General features: G+C 41.6%; 1 protein-coding gene across 1 annotated transcript in view; it reads left to right on the top strand.

Moving 5' to 3' along the window:
- Positions 1–6,610: 6,610 nt before the first annotated feature.
- LOC142935530 (transmembrane protein 132C) overlaps positions 6,611–21,440 on the top strand; it is a 126,643-nt gene continuing 111,813 nt past the window's right edge. Inside the window, exons 1-2 of the mRNA XM_076079939.1 lie at positions 6,611–6,941; positions 7,301–7,540. Of these exons, the coding sequence (XP_075936054.1) occupies positions 7,474–7,540 (67 nt within the window). The 5' untranslated portion in view covers positions 6,611–6,941; positions 7,301–7,473. The remainder of the gene's footprint in view (positions 6,942–7,300; positions 7,541–21,440) is intronic.

Raw genomic sequence — 21,440 nt, 5'->3', positions numbered from 1 at the left:
AATTCCCTGCACTGTTGGAGCACTTGAAAGGCTTGAATGGGGAGGAAACTCTCAGCTGAATTATCATTACAAAAGATTTTCAACTGTTCGAAAACTGCTGGTTCTTTGATGAAAAAGACAAAGGTGGAAGCCCGTGTACGTTAAAAATGTGAAGAAAGATGTCAACTATGATGCAGGACTAAAATGAGTGACACTGATGCCGAGCAGAAGCTAAGTTTTACACTGATAATGATATGCTCTGACTCCACTTCTCGCTGGCTTCTTCTCTATGGTAGTGGCTGGCAGCTGAGTGATGGCTAATGTTGTGGTACTCGGAGCCATCCGCTACACCAAACTGACAGAAGAATCAATATTTCTGAAGTGTTAAATTATCCAGAAAGCTCCTGTGTTTCCATGTTGAGGAACATTAAAGCTATAATTGTTAAGAAATCTGAAATCAAACCACATACTTGATACTTTTTATACTCCATTTGCATTCAGTCTGTATCTTCCTCTCTACGTCGTAGATTTAATTGTTAGTGACGGAGTCCACCGTTTTAGCACTGTATTCAAATTGCCCTCACACGCACGCACAAGGGGATATGCAGGAAATGATGCATGAACATAATCGAGCATGACTGTTTTTCCCATTCATATCTGATTTACTTTCCTATAGCAATATCACAGCTGTATTAAGTTACAGCCAATGTAGACCCAAACATTTCCTACTGTTGCTGCTTCCAATGGAAAGCATATAAACCGCCGAAACACAGGGTGGCTTTTTTTTATTGTTGTTTGATGACCACAACCATCATCAAAAATGTGCCCACAAAACAAGACTACGGCCATTTATGATCGGCTTAACGTATTGCACGGGGTAATGGAACTAGAAGGAGCAGCTACAGCGAGCTTTCAGATGAAGAGCAGCAGGCGGCAGGCTGCACACCTCTAACTCCTCAGCAAGGCAACCAGCTCCTTTGGCTGTTCCCGCTGTCGTGTGGAAAACTACTCGCACCATGCTCAACAAGAAATCAGTTTTCAGTTGCTGATGGCATAATGGGAAAAAGCCAATTATAGTTGCTTGGCTGCGCTGTAAATAGATAGACCGATTGCTCTTCTGTCCTATTTCCGACAGAGTATACAACAGACCCAGGATTCTTAGACCTGTATTAAACCACCTGTGTCAACCTGGTCTGACATTTTGAAGGATTAGAACTTCAGGATATAATTAAAAGAAAACTACTTCTGAAACTGAATGTCGTCTACTTCATAACTCTATTCACACAGTGCACACGATTTAGATCAAATGTTGACCAGAACTGTGTTTGAGACGTCCTGTTATGCTACGACATAACATAAACCTGCAGTCCGGATTTTCCATGGTCATGCTGAAAGCAAGCGAGAACCGTATGGCTTCCTTGGACGCACGCAGTCATCATGCCAATGTGCATGTCGGCAAGAAGCACACGATAACTTCCCAGCAGAGTTTTACAGCGGTGCCTTACAGATAGATTGCATGTGCTGTGCTAATAGAAACCTTTGCGATGAGATAAATCAGGGCGCTTGACAACACGTTGACTTCACCAACGGTCCTCTCCAAGTGTTCCCGTTTCTCCGTGAATTTCAGTGACGCTCTTTGTCTCTAACCTCTCTGGTCCTTCGCGTGCGTTGAAGAATATCTAAAAAGGTGCCTCGCATTGAGAAAGATGATCTGCTTCACAGCAGCATCCGATCTTTTATTCATCACATTATCATTGTGCGTCTGCCTCTCTACTCTGATTCATCAGCACATTATGATATTGTTTTTGTTTGTGTCACTCCTAATGTGAGAAGGGCATACAACTATTTTCTTTTTAAATCTTGTTATCAGGTCAGCCTCTGGCAATGACCCCTTAAAAAGCATGAGTGTGTACAGTATGTGTGTGTGTGTGCGCGTTATATCAGTGACGCATCTACTGACTCATTCCTCCGCTCTCTTTTCTACTCTCTACGTAGGTGAGTTCAATATCTACTGCATTATGAAGAAATCAGTGTAACAGCTAACTCTTCTTGTTGTTAAAACTTAACAGTGCAGCCAGGCCTCCAGCTAACCTGCTCAATTAAACATTTATAGAGAGAGGCAGATGTGATTAATACTTCACTCAGCCCTTTAGGATTCCCTGCGTGTTAGCACTTGTGTTGCCGTGTTATGATGTAAGGGTCGCTGGCGGAGGAGATACTGACCGGGCCAGCTCAACTGGCAGCGCTACTTCACCCAAGCAACTACAACATCGGCTGTTTAGCAACAGAGCTCTGTGCACAGGCCCTTTAATGCCAGCAGTACCCGGCAAACAGATCGAACATGACGCGGTATCCAAGGCTCGCAAGCAAACACTCGTGTCCTCACTGTGACTCGAAACAGCACACACAGTCATTTAATCCATTGTTTTAATGAAAGATATTGATCATAGCTGCGTTAAATAGATCCATTTGAAGGAGGCGTGACCCCTTTAAAATAAACTCAGATATTAATGAAGTTTCAAACGTTTAACGTAGATCTAGAGGTGGATGAGACCAAAATGGCAAGATAGCGGATCAGTAAAAGAACCATGTTCGTAAGGTTTCCTGCATATCCACTTCGAATGCAGAGGACATCAACCAGCCTTAACTTGAAGCCTGTTTGAAGAACAAAAACAACCCATGAATCTCAGACCGCGTGTGTGTGAATTAATTGGCATGAACCACAGGCACGGTGTAGTTATGCCACATTTATAACACATATGTAACTCTTGACCTGACCCTAGTTTCCGCACGTGACTACTGTTGGAATTGTCACTGTCCGTGACATCATGTTGTCCAGATCTCCGGTCATGCCTTTTTACAAGACCCCTTATCTAATGAAAGGAATAGGAGATTGGGAGATTTCTTTTATGTGAGAGATTTCTACAAACTCAAGCTCATTCTATAAACCTCTCACCATTTTGCAAACTGAACTGCTGCCATGAAGCTTTCCAGCTTTAACAGCCCGTCCCCGAGCGAAAGGAAGAGACGCTCAGAGCCAACAGAGTGACATCCCATGGGACTCACCTCACCAGGAGGTAGACGCCTGTTAAAATTTCACAGCCCAGGATGTGTGTCTGCGCGAGGTCACGACGAGTCTTTCCCTTCCTCTCACACTTCCATCAGATAATCTGTTTTAAGTCTATTTTTGCCTCTTTCATCAGTAGCTTATTAAACAGTCACTGTGGGAACTAATGCGTGAAACAGGCAGAATTACTTCAGTCCTGTGAAATGAACTGCAGGGCATGTCTTTTACTGTATATTAAATAAGTAAGCTGAATTCAACATATATTTACAGATGAGGAATCAAAAATTATTTAAAATAAATGAATAAAGTTGTGTAAAAAGAGTCTTGGGTATACATATGTCTGTCTGTATTGTATATACAAATTGTAAAATAAAAAAAATGATTCGTAAGGAACAGAAAAGAGAAAGATTTCCTTTACTGTCGCTCAAGACAGAGATTTAACATTTTGTATTTTGGGCACGCAGCTAATGTTCTCAACAGTGAAACTTATACTGACTGCAATAAAGTTAAGTTCTTAGTTGACCAACATTACAAGCAGCTAGGGAGGATGGTAAAGGTCAGAGCCATGGCGTCCTCAGAATATTTATACGATTGTAGAACATAGTTAGAGATAAGCTTTGGGGGGGAAGTCAAAGTGGGCGACACAAAGGGGATATCCTGATGATGTAAAAATTCATTTAAAAAAGAAAAAAAAGCATTTCAACTGGTTACACTGATTTAATAGCTGCTGTTTTAACATGAATATTACAAACGACTTTTAGGTAATAACATGTTGTGGGACACATACTGGGTCCCATGAATAACGTGCAGAAAACAATACAATTCAATGTTTGGATTTTTTTAGGGCCAAGATCCAAGGAAGCAGCTGAAGTCAGATGTTATCATGGAAGTCAGAACTGTAAATAGAACAGCAACAATAACACGCACAGTCCTTATTTCATGTCAACTCATATATACGAATCGGCCATGTGTCATGGGAAGCCTTCCTCGAATGCTGTAATTCGACAATTCAGAATTGTTTCTTCTTTGATATCTCATTCTACTTGAATGGTGCTGGTGCAGCAGAAGGCCGGATGAAGAGGGGAGGATGAAGGAAGGAGCTCTCTCTTTCTTCCAAACCCACAGGGTCCCTCCTCTCCGCCGCCGATGGCCTGTAATTGGTGTTTAGCTCTGTTGTGGAGAGGCCTCAGCTGCCGGGTGGCTCCTCCGGCTGCCTTTTAACGTGTCACTGGTTTGTGTGTCCCATTGTGGCTTGTTCACTCTTCACTCGGGGAATAGCGAGCATGTACACGCGGGAAACTTGGGCTTTTCACCCAGCAGGGTGCAGGGGAAGCGAACCCACCAACAGCTGTGCTCCATCGTTCTTTGACGGAATGGAGGGATAGATGGGTAAAGATAGATTATTTCATCGAGTACACTAACTATTTTTTGAAAACTACTCTTTATACTGTATACCATTATTATCTTTGTTTTTTATTTACTTTCCTTAATGGTTGGTACTAACTGGCAGTGTAACTACATTTACTCAAGTACTGTGTACAATTGTAAAGTTCTTTTTTTAGTTTTTCTATTTTATACTACATTATTTGACCACAGTTACTAGTTTCTTACAGATTATTAATACAAAATCTAAATATACAAATTATTAAAAATATATATAATATAAATCACTAATTATAATCCAGTGACAAAATATATATTATTCTGAAATAAGTCATTCTGTATAATGAGTACTTCTACTTTAGGTACTTTAAGTATATTTTGATGTTAGTTCTGTACCTTTACTTAAAGTAAATTCTGAATGCAGGAGTTTTACTTGTAACAGAGTCATTTTAAACCATATTGCTACATTTACTTAAGTAAAAGGGCACTTCTTTCCCCACTGCTACTCAAAACAGTTGATAGTTTTATCAGAGTTCTCTTAACTTGGGCTAATATACAGTAGGATAACTAAACGGGTCTATCTAATGGGCACAGGCCCAGGGGCCCAACGTGTCAGTGACCCCCCCCCCCCCCCCCCCCCCCCCCCGGCCTTCACCTACAAAATGTCACTCAAAGAGAAAAGTACCAACCTGGAAGAGATCAAAACAAATACAACAAGATGCAAAACAGCTGCAAAGAGACACAAAGAGACATCATAGTGACTTACAACAACTATGAAAAGGGGCAAAACAACCACAAAGAGATAAAAAAATGACTACAAAGAGACATACAATGACCACAAAGACAACACAATAAAACTACAAAGACACGCAAAATTACTACAAAAGGCGCAAAACAACCACAGAGAAAAATGAATAAAAAAAAAGACCAAAACAATCACAAAGTAACACAAACTCACAGAGAGATGTGTAAAGACTACAAAGAGACACAAAACAACAGCAAAAAGAGGCTACGAATACAAAGTCTGTGTGTATTGCTCTGATGTATGAAAATGGATCCTTTTGCATGTCTGTGCCCAGGGGCCCAATGTCTCATAATCCACCCACGCTTAGGCTTGAGACTTCATATGTCGTACTTGAAAGTATTGGGCATGTACAGCGGCAGGGAGGGTTCAATGAAAGACGCCATTGAGCAGCATCAGGAAATTTGCAGGATCCATTGTTTTTGGAGGTTGACAGAGCTAAAAGTCAGGATATCTCGGGCCCTGTTGCATCACCTTTAACCAATTCTTAAAACAATCTGACTCTTGTGAGTCCTTTTGTGCCACTTAAGGAGTGACTGCTCCTTTTGCGTATATCACTATTTTCAGCCCACACTTGTTCTAAAGACGACTCATATGTATGCACCACTTCCACAAGTCTGAGGCATGAAGCTCACTGAGGGCAGCAGCTTGCAGTCAAGAGGTGCCCCATAGGTGGCACTGTTGGCTCTCATGAACGACCCGTGGCACAACAGGTTGCACCACTCCACTGCTCTCCTCACTGAATGGACACTAACGATCCATCCAGCAGGTTATGGGAGAGGTAAAATAAAAATGTAATGTGGGCTGTTTTATGTCATTGATAACCACTTTCCCCTTAGTTTGGAGCAATTTATTGCGTATCACACAAGCTCAGATTTCTGTTATGCATATTGTGGATTACTCTGGAGTATATGCCAAGCCTCTCCTTATTATTTGATGATTTAAAACAGTGTTAAAATAGTCCCGCCTTCATACCATATGAAATAAATACACCCGATGAAGTGTCTGTTTTACTGTGATTATTGTCTACCTCTCCCAGTCTCATGCTCATTTTCACCATTAAACATAGAATATATAGCTAATCAAAAAAAGATGAGGTGCGGAGCCCCTTTCTAATTTGCCAGGAACCTTCCCCCCCCCCCCCCCAACGGTTCGAAACCTTACATAAAAACGCAATTCCCATGTGATGCGAGGCGGGAATTGAATGGCATAATACTTGCTGACGTGACGCCTTCAAACCCTCTAATTTGCCAATCCAGCCCGGAGTGCGCGTCCCCCATACCCCCCCCCCCCCCCCCCCCCCCCCCCCCCACCGCTCCGTTCTGCACCAGCACTCTCTGAGTGCACAGCCACAGGGTGCAGAGCGGCCACGGCTCCTGAACCAGCTCACCTGCACGCCACCAGCACGCTCCTCCATCGCGTGGAAAGTTGGAGGACTAATTCATCAGATATCGCATGTGTTCACGTGCAACTTGCCGGGTGGTTTGTATCGCGGTAAATCCACCACTCTATGAAAAAGAAGAAGAAGAAGAAGAAGAAAACCAGATAGCTGCGCCTGTCATGAGATCTCTTTGAAAAGCAGAGATTGTTGAGGACTTTTTTTTTTTTGTTCGTTGGCTCGTTGGAGAAATGATTCCAGCCTGATAAAGAGGAGACGGTTGTATTTTGATGTCAGCATTGGATGAGACCGCAGCGCATCAGAGAAATATGGTAAGAAGCAAAGCAAAGAAAAACAAGCACTGCATCAATTTCTGAGACTTATTCTTATTTATATTCAATGATGTTTACGTTGCTTTTTTTGTAGCCTAGTGGTTGTTTTTACAAGTGTGCAAACAGACAGAGAGCTGTATAGGGAATCCACGACACGTTCACCACGCATTTGTCAAATATTACACATCCTGGGTGCTGTAGGGTGAGCTTGGTGACAGAAGCACCCCGGGGGGCACCTGTTTCAGCTTCAGAGAAAAACAAACTTATACCGTGGAGAATGAGATCAGTCCATTCATTATGTGTGCCGTGTGACTGTTGGGAGTGTATTCGACAAATGTGGGCTATCACTGTGTTTTCAGGGGACGATGCTGACCGTGCGTTCGTGTCTGTGATGGCAGGTGGTGTCGCACGGAATACAGCTGATTTGTTCTAAATGGAGAACTGCTCAAAGAGGATAAATTGCGTGCAAAGTTGTGCGGCTTTCTGCTGAGGGAGTTATCCAGCGCCCCCTCCCACAACCCCACGAATAAACATGAGTCCACGGCGAGACATGGGGCCGCTCCGCTGCGTGGGATTCACCGCGTTTCTCCTGTGCACAGGTAAGACCCCCAGAGACACCTAAGCTAATGCCAATGAGCACTTGTGTTCATACAGCTGCAACACGAATTATGGAAATGAAAGGTAATCGTCACATAATTAGAGCCACTCTAAATGCATCAACCTTCATCGAGTGGTTTTTATTCAGTTTGGAACATTTAATGAAATGCAAATGATTTCCTTTCTGCCAAGAGGACATATATGATTTATGAGACACATAATTAGCTGTAAGCTGCTGGGGCAGAATGCAAAATGACTTGTGATATTAACATGAATGAACTGTGACAGTTGCCTATGGGAGTGTGTGGGTTTGGGTGTTGTAGTTTGGGGGGTTGTAGCAGCACTTAAATGGGATGCGGTGTGCGAGAGTATGGCACTGCAGAGCACCAGGCACAACAACAGGCTGCAGAGCAGCAGACACAGCCCAGAAAAAGAGGAGTGCATCTTTTCACTAAGTTTAAGCAGTTCTGCACTTGTAAAAAACAACAACAACTTGTGTGTGGGTGAAATCTCTGTATCTATATGTGTTTTTGAGTGTGTGCATCTGCATGTTCTTGGGTGTGCCAGTGCATATATTTGCCTGTGAGAGTGTGGATGTTTGGGTGTTATGTGTGTTTTTTGTAAGACGTGTGGGATTGCGCAGACCTGTGATCACCAAAAAAATGAATATGTAGGAAAAATCATGTGTTTTCATCCTCGCTGTTTAGCTGCCAATCACGAGGCGTATGTAAAAAAGACTCTTTCTCACTCGGCTGTCGCTACGACAGATATCTTTGTCATAGTTAGATGATGGATAAATACTGTATACAGCGTGTATTTATAGGACATTTACTTATTTTATTTGTGTAGTTTTGTTTATCCTTCCATTATGGTCACATTTCATTTTTAAATTTCAATGCGGTAATCTTGGGATGCGGCAGCCTCTCTAAACCTGGGTCCATTAGCAACAAGAGCAGTCAGATTATTTGACGGACTGAAGCATTTATAATAAGTGCTTTAGATGGCTGAACAATTAAGTGACATATTTTGCAGAAGTAGGTAAAGAAGCCAACAACTGTTCTTCAATAAAAGTACAGTTCTTCTATAATAACCAGCGGCGTACAAGATTCTTCACTTTTATCCTGAAAACCTCACGGTGACGACACAATAGTCCTGCATATAATGTATAAACTTCTGTTGTTACACTTCTGTTTTTGTACGGATTAAACAAACAAGATACAATGTCTTAATTAGTGAGCTTTAGTTTAGTTTACAATGTTTATTAACCTTTGGACAGAGACAAGCTACCAGTTTCCTACTCTTTCCCGTCTTTGAGCTAAGCTACGCTAAGCTCTCCTGCCTGTAGATTTGACAGAGAGACGTGAGTCAGTGTTCTAATTAGTTAATTGCAATATTCCTCAAAATATGTATTGGAAAAAAAAAAAATCAGACCAGTTGAAAGCCACTCCACAAACATAAATATAGGTTGGCTGAAGATTCATCCGTATTACGCTGGTTCCCGTCAGCCACTTAATCTTTGCAGGTGAAAGTGGAGAGGAAGGGAAAAAAAAACCCAGACTCCCTCCTGTCAGTCAAACCCCCTGGTGTGCAGAGTCTCAGAGGATATTATAACTCTCCAGCCACCTGATTGCTTTCACCGAGAGGTTCTAGGTTGTCTCTTTAAGACACACGTACTGACAGGCACATACTGAGAAGGATGCCTACACACACTCGCATACTGTCAAACTGGCCATCAGGACATTTGGAAGAACTTCATATATGCCTGGCATGCAATAGGATGTGATGGAGTTGTTTTTTTAAAAAACATGACAGATTGGAGGATTGTCTCTTAGTCATATAGATAAAGTTTCAGGGGTGAAAAATTGCCTTGCTCACACTTAACATTGAGGCTACCACACACAAGTTGCAGGAACAACTTTATGACGTTATTAATCCCACACCTACCACATCGACCATTGTTTGCATACTGTGTAGTTTTCATCACCTGTTCACAAGTATTTGAGGATAAAGGGCGCTGTGCTTAACGAGAGTGGGAGGATTCTCACTCAGAGCTTTGCCTGCTCTTTTGTATATGTGTGGGCCCAGCCACGGTGGATCGGGATGGAAAGTTGAAAAGTTACAAAACCAAAAGCCTTTAGCCTTAATTTAATAATAGCTCTCTTATTCTCTCTCTCTCTCTCTCTCTCTCTCTCTCTCTCTCTCTCGCACACACACACACACACCCAAAGACACATCGAACTCTAACCAAAATAACATTACATATAGCACTCAAGGCACCACTGGTAATTTCAGATGTCTGATCACCACTACCTGTTTTGCTATGTTTGCTGACCAGAGAATGACTGCTGTAGGTAGCCCAGGGTGGTAATATAATCACTATTTATCAAGCCCTGTTGAACGCTCTTATTGTACGATAAGTTGTAAACGTGCAATGCCAACAATTTTCACATGCTGCTTTCCAAAATATCTGTGCATGACAATTATGTATGGCTGAGGTTAGAGGGAAAAAAACTGCCAAATTGTTAAATTAAACGATTAAATGGATAGTTTGGATTGGTCGAAGTGGGCTTGTATGAGTTACTTGTCCTAAGTCTGGGTATTACTTGCAGTAGATAGCGCTCGGCATGCCCCCAGTTTGGAGAAACAGACAGGAGAGCCAGCACAGAAGCAAAGCAATGTGCTGCTGTGGACAGGTGCAGCAGCGAAACACAGTTTAGCCACCTGGAAAAAAAAGCCCACCTAAAAAAAAAATAAGTCAATATCAGTTTAATTAAGTGTAGGCCTGCTCTATATTTAGAATATTTTCACTACTTTACCATGCCGGGGAACTGAAGCTGTGTTGTGTGACTTTGGTGTTTTAAAGGGCAAGTTTGGATTATATTGTGGTAGAACAGCAAATCCTGTGTTCTGCGAGGTAAAATGACCATATTATGGGACCATAATGTACTAAATGAACATCATGCTGTAGTGAAGAACACTTGAAACTAGCGATTGAGACCATAAAGTTGTAGGGTCATTTTCTCATAGATTTCCATACAATCAGACTTCTTTTTGCAAGTTTAAGGCAAATTCTCATTGGCTTCACTTTTCAGAACTGGAGGTTGTCGCCTGGTTAGGATTAGGCAACTAAATCCTCAAGGTTAGGGAAAGATAGCGGTGAGAAATAATAGAAATGATGTGATGGGCTGAACTCTGGTCGCCTGCATGAAAGTCAAACATGCTACACGCTTATCTGGCACCCCAACCTCCACACCCTCACGTTCTGCCTCTTTATATTAAAACACACACTACAACTTCAGCATCAGAAGTGAATGTGGGCAAATCATGAGGTCTAATGTGAAAGTAATTCCTATAGGACACAGGGCTGGGTTTTTTTAATGTTATAATATATACGTTCAACAAATAATGTTGAAAATGCCTCTTTTGCTCTCCACATGGACTGTTTACCTGTATTAAAACAAAGCCTGCTGATACGTGGTTGGTTAATACTGCTTGGACTCCAACGAAAACCAGAACACTTCTGATACCAAAATCCTATCCCGGTGCCTACGGTATCTACGTAGGGAGCAGGTCGTCTTCCACGGAGTCCGCCATCTTGCACCGCCATGTTTTTACAGCAACCCAGAACGGACACTGGCTCTAGCAAGAGCTTTTTGCATTTTAGGGATGCGTTCCAAAACCCGGTATTAAACAGGCCCTGGTGCATAGTAATTAAAGATTGTAGTATTGATAAGCCCCGATGTTACTGGTGCTTTTTATTAGTACTTTTTAATGTTTTGATGTAATTTATTATCATGCTGCTGCAGCATTTTCTCTGCTTTCTCTTTCGGGTTGAGCTCCTTCAACTACAAACACACATAGAAACAAACACACACGAAGTGCGAGCAGATAGGCCGCTGTGGTGAAGTAAACCAGGGGAAGTGAAGGACACCGGAGTTGACGGCAACTACACTTGTTACTGTACGTGCAATTAAATATTATAATATATATATATAATATAAAAGCCAATACTTTATCAATACATCTGTGAACATGTTAAAATGTGTTGAATGCTTTCCTATGTATGTATGTATATGTGTGTATCTACAAATTCATGTGTGTTTGGATGTGTGTATCTACATCTGTCTGTATGTATGCATGTTTATTATGTATGCATTCAGACTGGGAACAGGCCAGACCGATTATTCAAAAGAACAGATTACCAAAGATAATTTTTTTGAATTACCAATGCTGCCGTGACCGGCATCTGTTCACGTTTAGAGGCTGCAGTGGATTTAACACGACTAAGGGTCATTCTGTGGTGTGTTCTACCTAAGTTTCCACAGCAAGTGTTTAACAGTCTACTGACGAAACGGGCAAAAAAAAAAAAGAAAAAAAGGAAGACTTGAAACAGATTATCTCATGTCAATGTTAGGTGAGAGGAAGCTCACACACTGTACACACATTAATTCTGTTAAATCCAAAATGGCTTCTACCACCTGGAGAGCAAAGTCTCGTGGGTTATTACTTGTTGGCTTTGAGCATCTCCTGGTTTCATCGTAGGAGGAGATTGTCAGGGCTGAGAGCTGGTCCACAGTTCTGCTTCAAGAAAAAGAAGAGGCCAACAGAATAAGCTGACTTTGTAGGAACCCCATATGAAAATTGTCTCCCACTCTCTTCTTTTTTTTCACTCTTGGTTCTACTTAAATGCTTCAAAAGGCTTTTCTATGAGCTGTAATGTTCATTACCATAAAGCGAGAACTAGGATACCTCTCACTGGAGGCCTCGACCGGAACGCTAAAATTGAGTCTGTCTCTTGAACATCGTGAGTCTTTCCCGCAGCAGAAGAAAGCGTTTGACTTAGTTTATCACACTGAAAAGAACACATTTTGTCTGTAAAGCAAAAGCCCTATAGATAAATACACATTTAATAATAATTTGCCAAATCCAGTGCAAAAATGTATCGTCACTGAATGAAATGCTGTATTATAAAGTGATAGATGACGACTCGCTTGCCCCGTATGGCACTTACACAAGGCTCTAGAGAGCAGAGGGAAACGCTGCACCAGGGAGCCATATGTCATATTATATGGGTCATAACACACAGACAAAAGTCATGAAGTGAAAGGTCGTGTAAAGAACACTGTTGAGTACAATTTGTAGTACAAACCCAACATTTTGGTATGCTTAAAAAAGCTGGCATGAACTGGGGTCTGTAACAAAGCCAACTGAATCCCACTGAACAAATTTAACTGAGCCACTAGTTCTAAGACAAATGACAGCCGGGTTAGTATGGAAGCAGCTTTATTGTCCGGTTTAAAGGTGAGCTATAGTATAGCCTACTGTTGTTTGTTGTATCTACTTAAACACTGACTAACCTAAGTATTGTTACTTACATGCTCTCTTTAATTTATTATTATCCATATGGATTAAGAATTCCTTCGAAAAAAATCAAACATTAATTACACATATTTCAGCTCACACTTATTGTGTTTAAACTTGTGTTTAAAGCTGCAATCATTTATTTCATGGGCTACTTGGGGGCTCAGGAACAAGTTGTAAAAAACACACTGACATATAAAGTTGTCACAACAGATGTGTTCGGAAGTAACTGCCTAAATACAACACATACAGAGCAATATCAGCAGTCATCGGGAGTCATTTTCCTGTCCACCTGTAAAAGCCAATATTTACTCTCCCTTTAGCTGTTGTGGTCTCCACCAACTCCATGAGAGTAATATGTGAGTTTTTAGCTCGCCAGATGTTCGACTTTTCTCCCAAACGTTTTCTGTCTGCAATGTGGTGTTGAGCGTCTCATACAGTCGGTTTCACAGAGTTTCTTTTCTATGAAAACAAAACGCAGAATTTGAGATTGAAGAGCCGGACATTGCGGACCAGAAAACCCAAACAATGTGTAAAAAGATCGTAAAAAGCTTTTTTTAGTACTAAGAGGTACTGCATATTTGTGTGATAATTGTCAGTTTTTCCCTACGAGCAACACCTTTGCCTACAGTCATGTGATCCAATGTCGATATAAGAATATTGATTAATCAGTGCAGCTTTAAAATCGGCAATGACTCTTAACCAGCCACTGAACTACAATTTGGCAAATATTTTTATTGAGGAAAATAATGAAAGTATACCAAGGAGAGAAATCCCAATATGTATTTTCTAGTCTACAGCTACTGTAATTACGGATTAGCATTTTCCTACCAGCTGTGATACAGCTATTTATCCACTCAACTGCTATTTCTTCAGACGATGAAAGTGGATTTGTTTTCCTCTGAGGTCCACAAGTTTGCTTGTTGTCCCTGCAGACCCTTTTCAGATGGACCTCATGGTGAGAAATGATTGGTTACAGTCACGAGAGCTCAGCACCAGTCATTCCTCCTTGAAGGTTAAACTTGAGTTTCCGTGCATTTGCCGAGCAGCAATAGCTGATTGTCTTAACCTCGGTTTTGTGTAATGTTTTGCTTCCTGAATTATGTCCACGGGCAACATTTTTCCCCGACAGGAGGCAACAAAGTGCAGGACTTACACACCACCAGAGACCGGGTTCACAGTGCTGAGTGTGGTTTGGTTAAGGCAACAACGGGTTGTTTAAGGTGAGGGGAAAATTGTGGTTTTGATTAAATTGATTAAAATATATTTAAATGAATACATATTAAAGCAAATAGGTGATATGTGATACTTCAAGGACGACGGTCTTTCTGCTATGTGTGAGTTAAACATAACCATACCAATCAAGAAATCAATTGGGTTGAAATGCTTTCTCCCCTGACGACAGGAGGCTCATGTAAAGAACCTTACCATGGCAACTGTGGACCTACAGTAGAGGGAGAAAAGCTCAGTATTTGATTTAACATAAGGAATATTCAGTTGTTTATTGCATCCTTAAATCCAAAATGAAATGTTCATCAGAAAAAAAGTTTATTTCAAACACATACTGTAGATGAGCTATGCCTGGATGACCCAGATAAGCAGCTCTTCGTGGGGCTGCTGACACTAAAGGCCCTTTTGGCATTAAACAATTCTTAATTGATTCAGTGGATTTGAGGCAAATCTTGCCCCCTGCTGATACACCCTTTTCATCCACCTGGCAGACCTTATGATTTGTGGAGAAATGCTCAGAGCATCCAGAGTTCAAATACAAGCATATCATACCACCAAGGCATTTTACATTCGATTTAATTTGATACAAACAGAAGGCGGCCTTTGTTGTGTCTTTGTGTGGGTAAAGGTATAATACTGTGGGAAAGACGTCTGTTTCATCAGCAGAGCATGTCATAAACAGAGTCAGGCTTGGTGAGTAAGTGAAATGGATGGTGAAGTTGTTTGCCCCCCCCCTTAGTCAGCTAATGGCATTAGCTGATGTCATTAGCTGTGCAACCTAAGTGATTGACAGGAAACGGCTTTGATCTTGCACACTGATTGTACTGTACAAGGACGGTGCAGCACTCGTCTCTTTGCAGGGAATTCAAATTACAGGCGTAATGGTGGACATAAGTGAGTGTAGTCGCCAGGCAGGTCCTGGGGTTGCTCAGCTCAAATGAAAACACTGAGGCATACATTGAGTTAAATCTGAGAATTCAGAAAGGCGTGGGCTTTAGACAGCATGACAAATGAGGGGATTTTACTCTAACTATTTCCTCAGTCGCAGGACATGGTCATTTGCTTTCCCTGAAATCCACAGGATGTAATCCACTGGGGAGAAAGAAATGCGAAAAGTCTTTCTTTTTCCACAGGATTGGCTTTACTAATAGGATCAAAGATGGCAAAGGATGAGAAGAAGAAGAATCGATATATGACAGCATTAAGATGAAACATCGGCCTGCTTTCCTTCTTCACTCAGTGTTTGGAGAATTGGGAATACAATGCACCCAACCATGGCTGGCGCTTGAAGATCCGTGCTGATGCACCGCGACACACATAATTACACACAAACGCCCGTGTGCAGCATCACTAAAGCTTCTGTGACACATTGTAGCTGCGCACTGTAAACACACACACACACACACACACACACACACACACACACACACAAGACTCTGCTTGGGCAAACAACTTCACAGCCATCCAACTGGGAAGGGATGGCACTCTCTGGGAGGTCTGGAGGCAATTAGCATAACTAACAGAACACTCTGCGCAGTCCCAGCAAATCAGAGGGAAATGATAAAGAACCTAAGCAATCAGAGCGTAGAAAGAATGCTAACAGCATTTTTTTTGTCACTGCCTGTATGAAAGATTGACAGAGAGAGATCACATATCTCGCTTCATCAGCTTTGGTCCCACAAGACAGTGGAGGTACAGTACGTGCTCTCTTTTATTACTAGTCTGTCACCTGGGCTTCAACCCCCTGCTGAGATTGGCCTCGCACTGCCTCACTTTACAGAAGAGTCGTGGGGAAGTTTTTGCAATAAGTTGTCTGAGGAAGCCAATTACATTTTTCTTTCCCCGTGTTACTGAAGAGAATTCCGTCATTTTGTGTGTGAATGCCGCAGGTACCGGGGTAGAGATGATGACAGTGATGATGGGAGAGTTTTCTGGTAGTGCCGTTATCTTGCCAGGTCAGAGCAGGACGCCATCACCCAAGGTTTTTTTTTTTTTTTTTGTCCAAACATGACAAAATTGTTTCAGTTGAAACAAGAAAGGTGCACTCAGCAGAGTGCAGAGCTCCGACAGATGTGTCTGCAACGACCACTGCTGTACTGTGTGATTGAGTAATACAACCAGTGCTGTTTGACTTTATTCGAACTCAAAAACAAGAGACGTTTTTCATAGATGCACTCAGCTGTGTTATCACTAGCAGGTATAAAACAGGTGATAAAAGGTGCTCTGGGAAAGTGTGAGTCACCACGAGAGATCTTTGAGCATGCAGGCATAACTGGTCACCCACAATATTGTGCAGTCTACTGCATCAGAATGCGAGACAAGCCGTGGATAGACACAGAGGTGCACATTCGCTCAGTCACGGCCGGACGTACTTACACAGTCACGCATGCGACCGAACACACCACCTCTACCTCAGGCTTACGCCTGGCGGAGATAATGAACCTGGTGTGCGGCACACTGGCAGAATCAGAATCACCTTTATTGGCCAAGTATGAACTGGATAAATGTAGGTAAAGAATAGACGGGACTTTTATGTAGAAAAGTAAATATATGCATAAAAAGCCATGTGGAAGCTGTTTCTGTAGGTCTCCACAGCCACAGTCTGTCTGCCTCTATCTATCTGTCTCCACTCCGAGTGTCTGATTCCAGTTCAAAGCTGTTCTTCAACTCATTTGAATTCATTAAGAAATGAGAAAATAACCAGCCTCGCACAACAGCAAAAGAAATTGAGAAAAAGAGAAAAAAAACTCCACATGGGTGAATTATAATTTCAAACTTGATAGACATTTCAATATTGAAACCCGACGGGAAACTATTCCACACTTTTAGGAATGTGGTTCCCAAACCAAGACTCAATTCCCTTACCAATTTTCGGCAACACTGCCTCAAGAGAGGTAAACATTGCAGAGAGCTCCAGCCAATAAAACAAAATGTATTAGCAATAAGACTTCCATCTTCCAAAACCTATATCCACATAGGTGTTAAAAATTTGACGCGGGAAGCCAAGTGAGGCTGAGCACGTCAACCATAGTGATAAATAGATTAGAATAGCCTCAGCACTTTTCAAACGGAAATCATTGTGTTGTATTTGCTTCAGATTATCAGAAATGTGCAGTTGTGCATGTAACTTCTGATATACCAACGAAAGAGCTGCCAGTTTGCATGTTAATGTGCCAACTCTGCACAGTACACATGTGCTTCAAAGACATTTTAACAGAATAACAGTATATAACTTTGTGCAGGAACAAGCTATAGGGTCAAGCACAGTTTCGATTGCCTTTCAGTGGCTGTACGTACGTATGCGTGGTTTAGTTGTTCGGCTAATACATTGGGCAGCAGAATGAGACCCAGATATTGATCGATCTGTGGGCGTCAGGCCAGACCTGAGCACAAAACTGTTATTGGTCAATTTCTAGTTCACATTAAATGTGCTGATGGCCAGTGGGTTGGCCCTATTAGCTCGGAAAATTGAAATCTGTGGAGCAGCGGAACAGATGTCATTACAAAATGAGAAAAATATGCTTTTGAGCATCAACAATTGACCGCTGTGTGTGTGTGTGTGGGGCTGTGTAGATGTGTGCGTATTGACATACAAAGTCTCAGGTTCCCAATACAATCTTTCTACATTGTACTCCGCTCATATTCTCCCTCGCTCATCCTGCTCATCGTTCCCCTGCTTCACCCTCCTCTCCCCACTACGATTCTCCCCCTCAGCTTCACATCTCCGTCTCAGTTCTCCCCCCTTTCATCTACACCTCTTGTTTTCCCTCTTCATTTACTGTTTCTCATCTGTTTTAGTCTTTTCCATCAAAGAGCACAGCTAGATATACAAATAGGAACATATCATTGGCAAATCTAAGAGAAAGATTAAGAGCAAATTTTTTTGCCAGCAGCTTTTCTTCAAAACGGTAAATATATGGAAAGCTTGAATATTACCAGAAAAAACAAAGAACAGTTCATATGATCATTTCCTTCCAATAAGTTTAATGTCAGACGGTACAAAGGATTAATACGCTTATTCACTTTTTTTGCATGAATTGAATGAGAAGATCAACACCACTCTCATCCATCACTAGGCCAGAAAAATAATGTCGCAAAATGTCAAATTATTCCTTTAATTGCCAGGGATATGTAACAAGTGTTTATTAATGCATTTGTTATTTAAGTAGATGTAATGATGCTCTGTTTAACACACTGTCGGTGTATCTTGTGCTTGTCGTGTAAAAATTGATTTACTGAGGTATCATTTTTAATAATTTAACAATAAACATAAGATCACATGTAAAATGCTACAAATGTAACACAGACATTCATCCATCCCCTTGCAACTCTATTAAAATCTATTCAAAAGACCTAAAAATTTGGGCCTCTGCTTGTGCCAAAAGCAGTTTCACACTCTTTTGCCCATCACTGTTATGATCCGTCTCAGCTAGATATGCTTGATGCCTCATTTTATTACTCAAAAGTTAACTTGCCATTTCCTGGCGACTAGTGCATCAGGCTGTATTTCTGTAACCCACAAAAAGATCTTTCATCCACATTTCCACTCTGCATCCACAGCTCCGTCTCCATGCATTCATTCATTTTTCTCTCCTGCCACCCGTGGTCTTTACTTCTTAGAATGTAATTACCACGGGTTACAAGACCAACAAACATACATTCTTACCAGAATCAATCTGAATAGAGGAGAAACTGCCAATCAACTGCCTGCTCAGCCTGGTTGCTGCGACTCGACCAACAGAAAAAAAGTGACGAGAGAGCAGAGCTGATTTTCTTTCCCTATGTGCCTCCAGTGAAGGGATACCAAGTTATATGTAAAGAGAACCAAATCTCTGCCTCGATGTTTGGGGCTTTTGACTCATCTGAACACGGTTCCAACATTTGTCAACACAGAGGAGATTGAAAGGCATTGAAGGCAAACTGGTTGACCAGATTACTCTAAATATCAGATCACTTTCAGGCCATAACGTGTATTTTGAGTGCTTCAATCTGCGCTTAGCACGTGCCTGCGCCTTATCCAAAGCTATAAGAGTGATTTTACAATATCTCTTATTTAGTAATCCTGACCCTGTTTCCCTCATGAACAATGTGGTGTGCTGCTCTGAGCATGCCCAAGGCCAGATCTGGGCCTGGTGCCTTAGTAATAGAGGATAAATCAGTTTTTAAAAGGTTCATATAGGGGGAGGTGGGGGGGGGGGGAGCCGAAATGTATCCAAAGCCCAAGGATTTAAACAGAATCATGAAATCCCCTTTGTTTTGCTGTGAGCTTGAAGCTGAGGGAGTGAGCCTTCTGTGGGCTCCTGGTACCAGTCTGGGGCCTGTTGAGTGCCAGCATTTCCCAGCAGGTAATTGGGCCTCTCTGAGCCAGTGTGTGTGTGTGTGTGTGTGTGTGTGTGTGTGTGTGTAATCTCTCCATGAATACAGTGACTTTCACTTTCCAAATTAGGCATTGAGGGACACACAGCACTTTTATTTCAGGTAACTGATGAGGTGAACAGCTGGACTGACGTGGTCCACTCATGTCTTAACACTCCCAGCCTGATGTGTGATTTCTATCCGCACTTTCATTTTCTTCAGCATCTCATCCCCTTGTGGGAGATTCAAAGGCTGTTGTGGATTCTTGCTTTAAATAATATTGTATAAAAATAGGCTGGGGATATATCATCATCTCTATGTAGTCTCTGTGGAGCTCCCACCATGTTTTTTTAATAGAAGAGAATTCAAAAATATGACAAGCTCCAATTCACTTGACAACTTGCCATTTCTCTAATTGCTCAGGTCATGAGATTGCTTTAAACCAAAACAAATCTAATTCCAGGAGCCAGACAATGTTGAAAAAAATCCAGCACTATATTGATGTGCAGTACACAAGAAGCAACAGTACAGTGTGCTGCATGTTTACCCTTGTATTGAATTCCAATCTTTGTTCTACATCTCGCATGCAGGGTGCAGGATCAGGTAGCTTTTATCTATGCAGTGACTGTCTGTCCTGCTCAGTTATCTGCAACAGCAAATGTGCAAACAACAACAGTCTGTTAGAAAAGACAGATATCGCTGACTCAATGTCAGATAAACACAGTACAGGCACATTGCAGTAGTAGAGGTTATTAAAAGGGGCAGGATTGTTAAACGCTATCAAGTAGGGCTGCAGTGGTTAATTGTTAACCCTTTTAGATGTCAGAAATTGCTCATCACAAGCTCCCAGAGGCCCAAGCTAACGCTACAAAAGTATTTGTTTTGTCTGGCCAACAGACCGAAATCCTTAAAATCATTTAATTTATAATGATATAAAAAGGAAAAGCAGCAAAATCTAAATTGTAAGATAAACGCAATGCATTTTTCTTGATAAACGACTTGAAATTAGTTTTCAGATTAACAGCATGGTTCTAGGTACGGCAATGTCTGTCCATCGCTCTGTCTGTCGGTCCAATAGATTGCCACCGGTCAAAATGTTTACATATCCAGCAAAATATTTCAAGCACAAATGTTTTTACGGACATTCATGGTTCCCAGATTGATGTATCGTGATGATTTTTGATCCCTCCGTTAGCATTTAGTTCAAAGCACCAGTGTGCCTTAGTGCAACCTCACAGAGCCGCTATAGGGACTTGTTATTTTCTTCCGAACACCTATTAATTGATGAATCAGCTAAAAGTTCATCACTTATATAATGGTATCAGTATGTACGCACATTGCGAATCACTGGTAAAGAGTTCAAATATCCTGGAGAACAGTGAGAAAGCAAACATTTGCAAATCCTTTAAAGCCTCAATCTATATTGAGGCTGGTGTAAAACTTAAATGTGCAGAATACCCTTCATCATACAGAGGAAACACGCTATTCATAAACTGCAGTACATGAAGCTCTTGCGTCAAACACGTTGCTTTCCTGTAGTATATTCATGTGTCTACTCATCTCAAAAACATGTTAGCTCTGTTCTATTTGTCCATAGTGTATACGCACTGCAAATATGTATCTTGCCCGTCTTTGGTTGGATTTAGTCAAGCCAGGATATACCTTCAATCTGTAAAGCTAATTACTACCACTTCCATCCCGATGTACGGGGCAGAGGTTCTTTCATATGTAGATTTGATTAAATTATGCCATAGTGAGCTCATTAGATTGGATTTACATTTAGATATGTTTTTGTGCTCCGTCCCCTCTGAACCCACTCAACGCGAGCACTGCAATCACAGGATTCTGATGACATGACATTTCCCGGCCAGCTTTTCCACCGCGCGCCCACAAAGTCGTGTCTGCTCATCAAAGCTGGGAAATGGCACCATGCTGCTTTTAAATTCATGCTTCACT

Source organism: Anarhichas minor, unplaced genomic scaffold (assembly GCF_050575085.1).
Source record: "Anarhichas minor isolate MPS153535 unplaced genomic scaffold, ASM5057508v1 ptg000073l, whole genome shotgun sequence".
In the NCBI taxonomy this organism is placed as follows: domain Eukaryota; kingdom Metazoa; phylum Chordata; class Actinopteri; order Perciformes; family Anarhichadidae; genus Anarhichas; species Anarhichas minor.
Note: the sequence above shows the minus strand (reverse complement) of the source record. Positions and strands in the feature narration are given on the sequence as shown.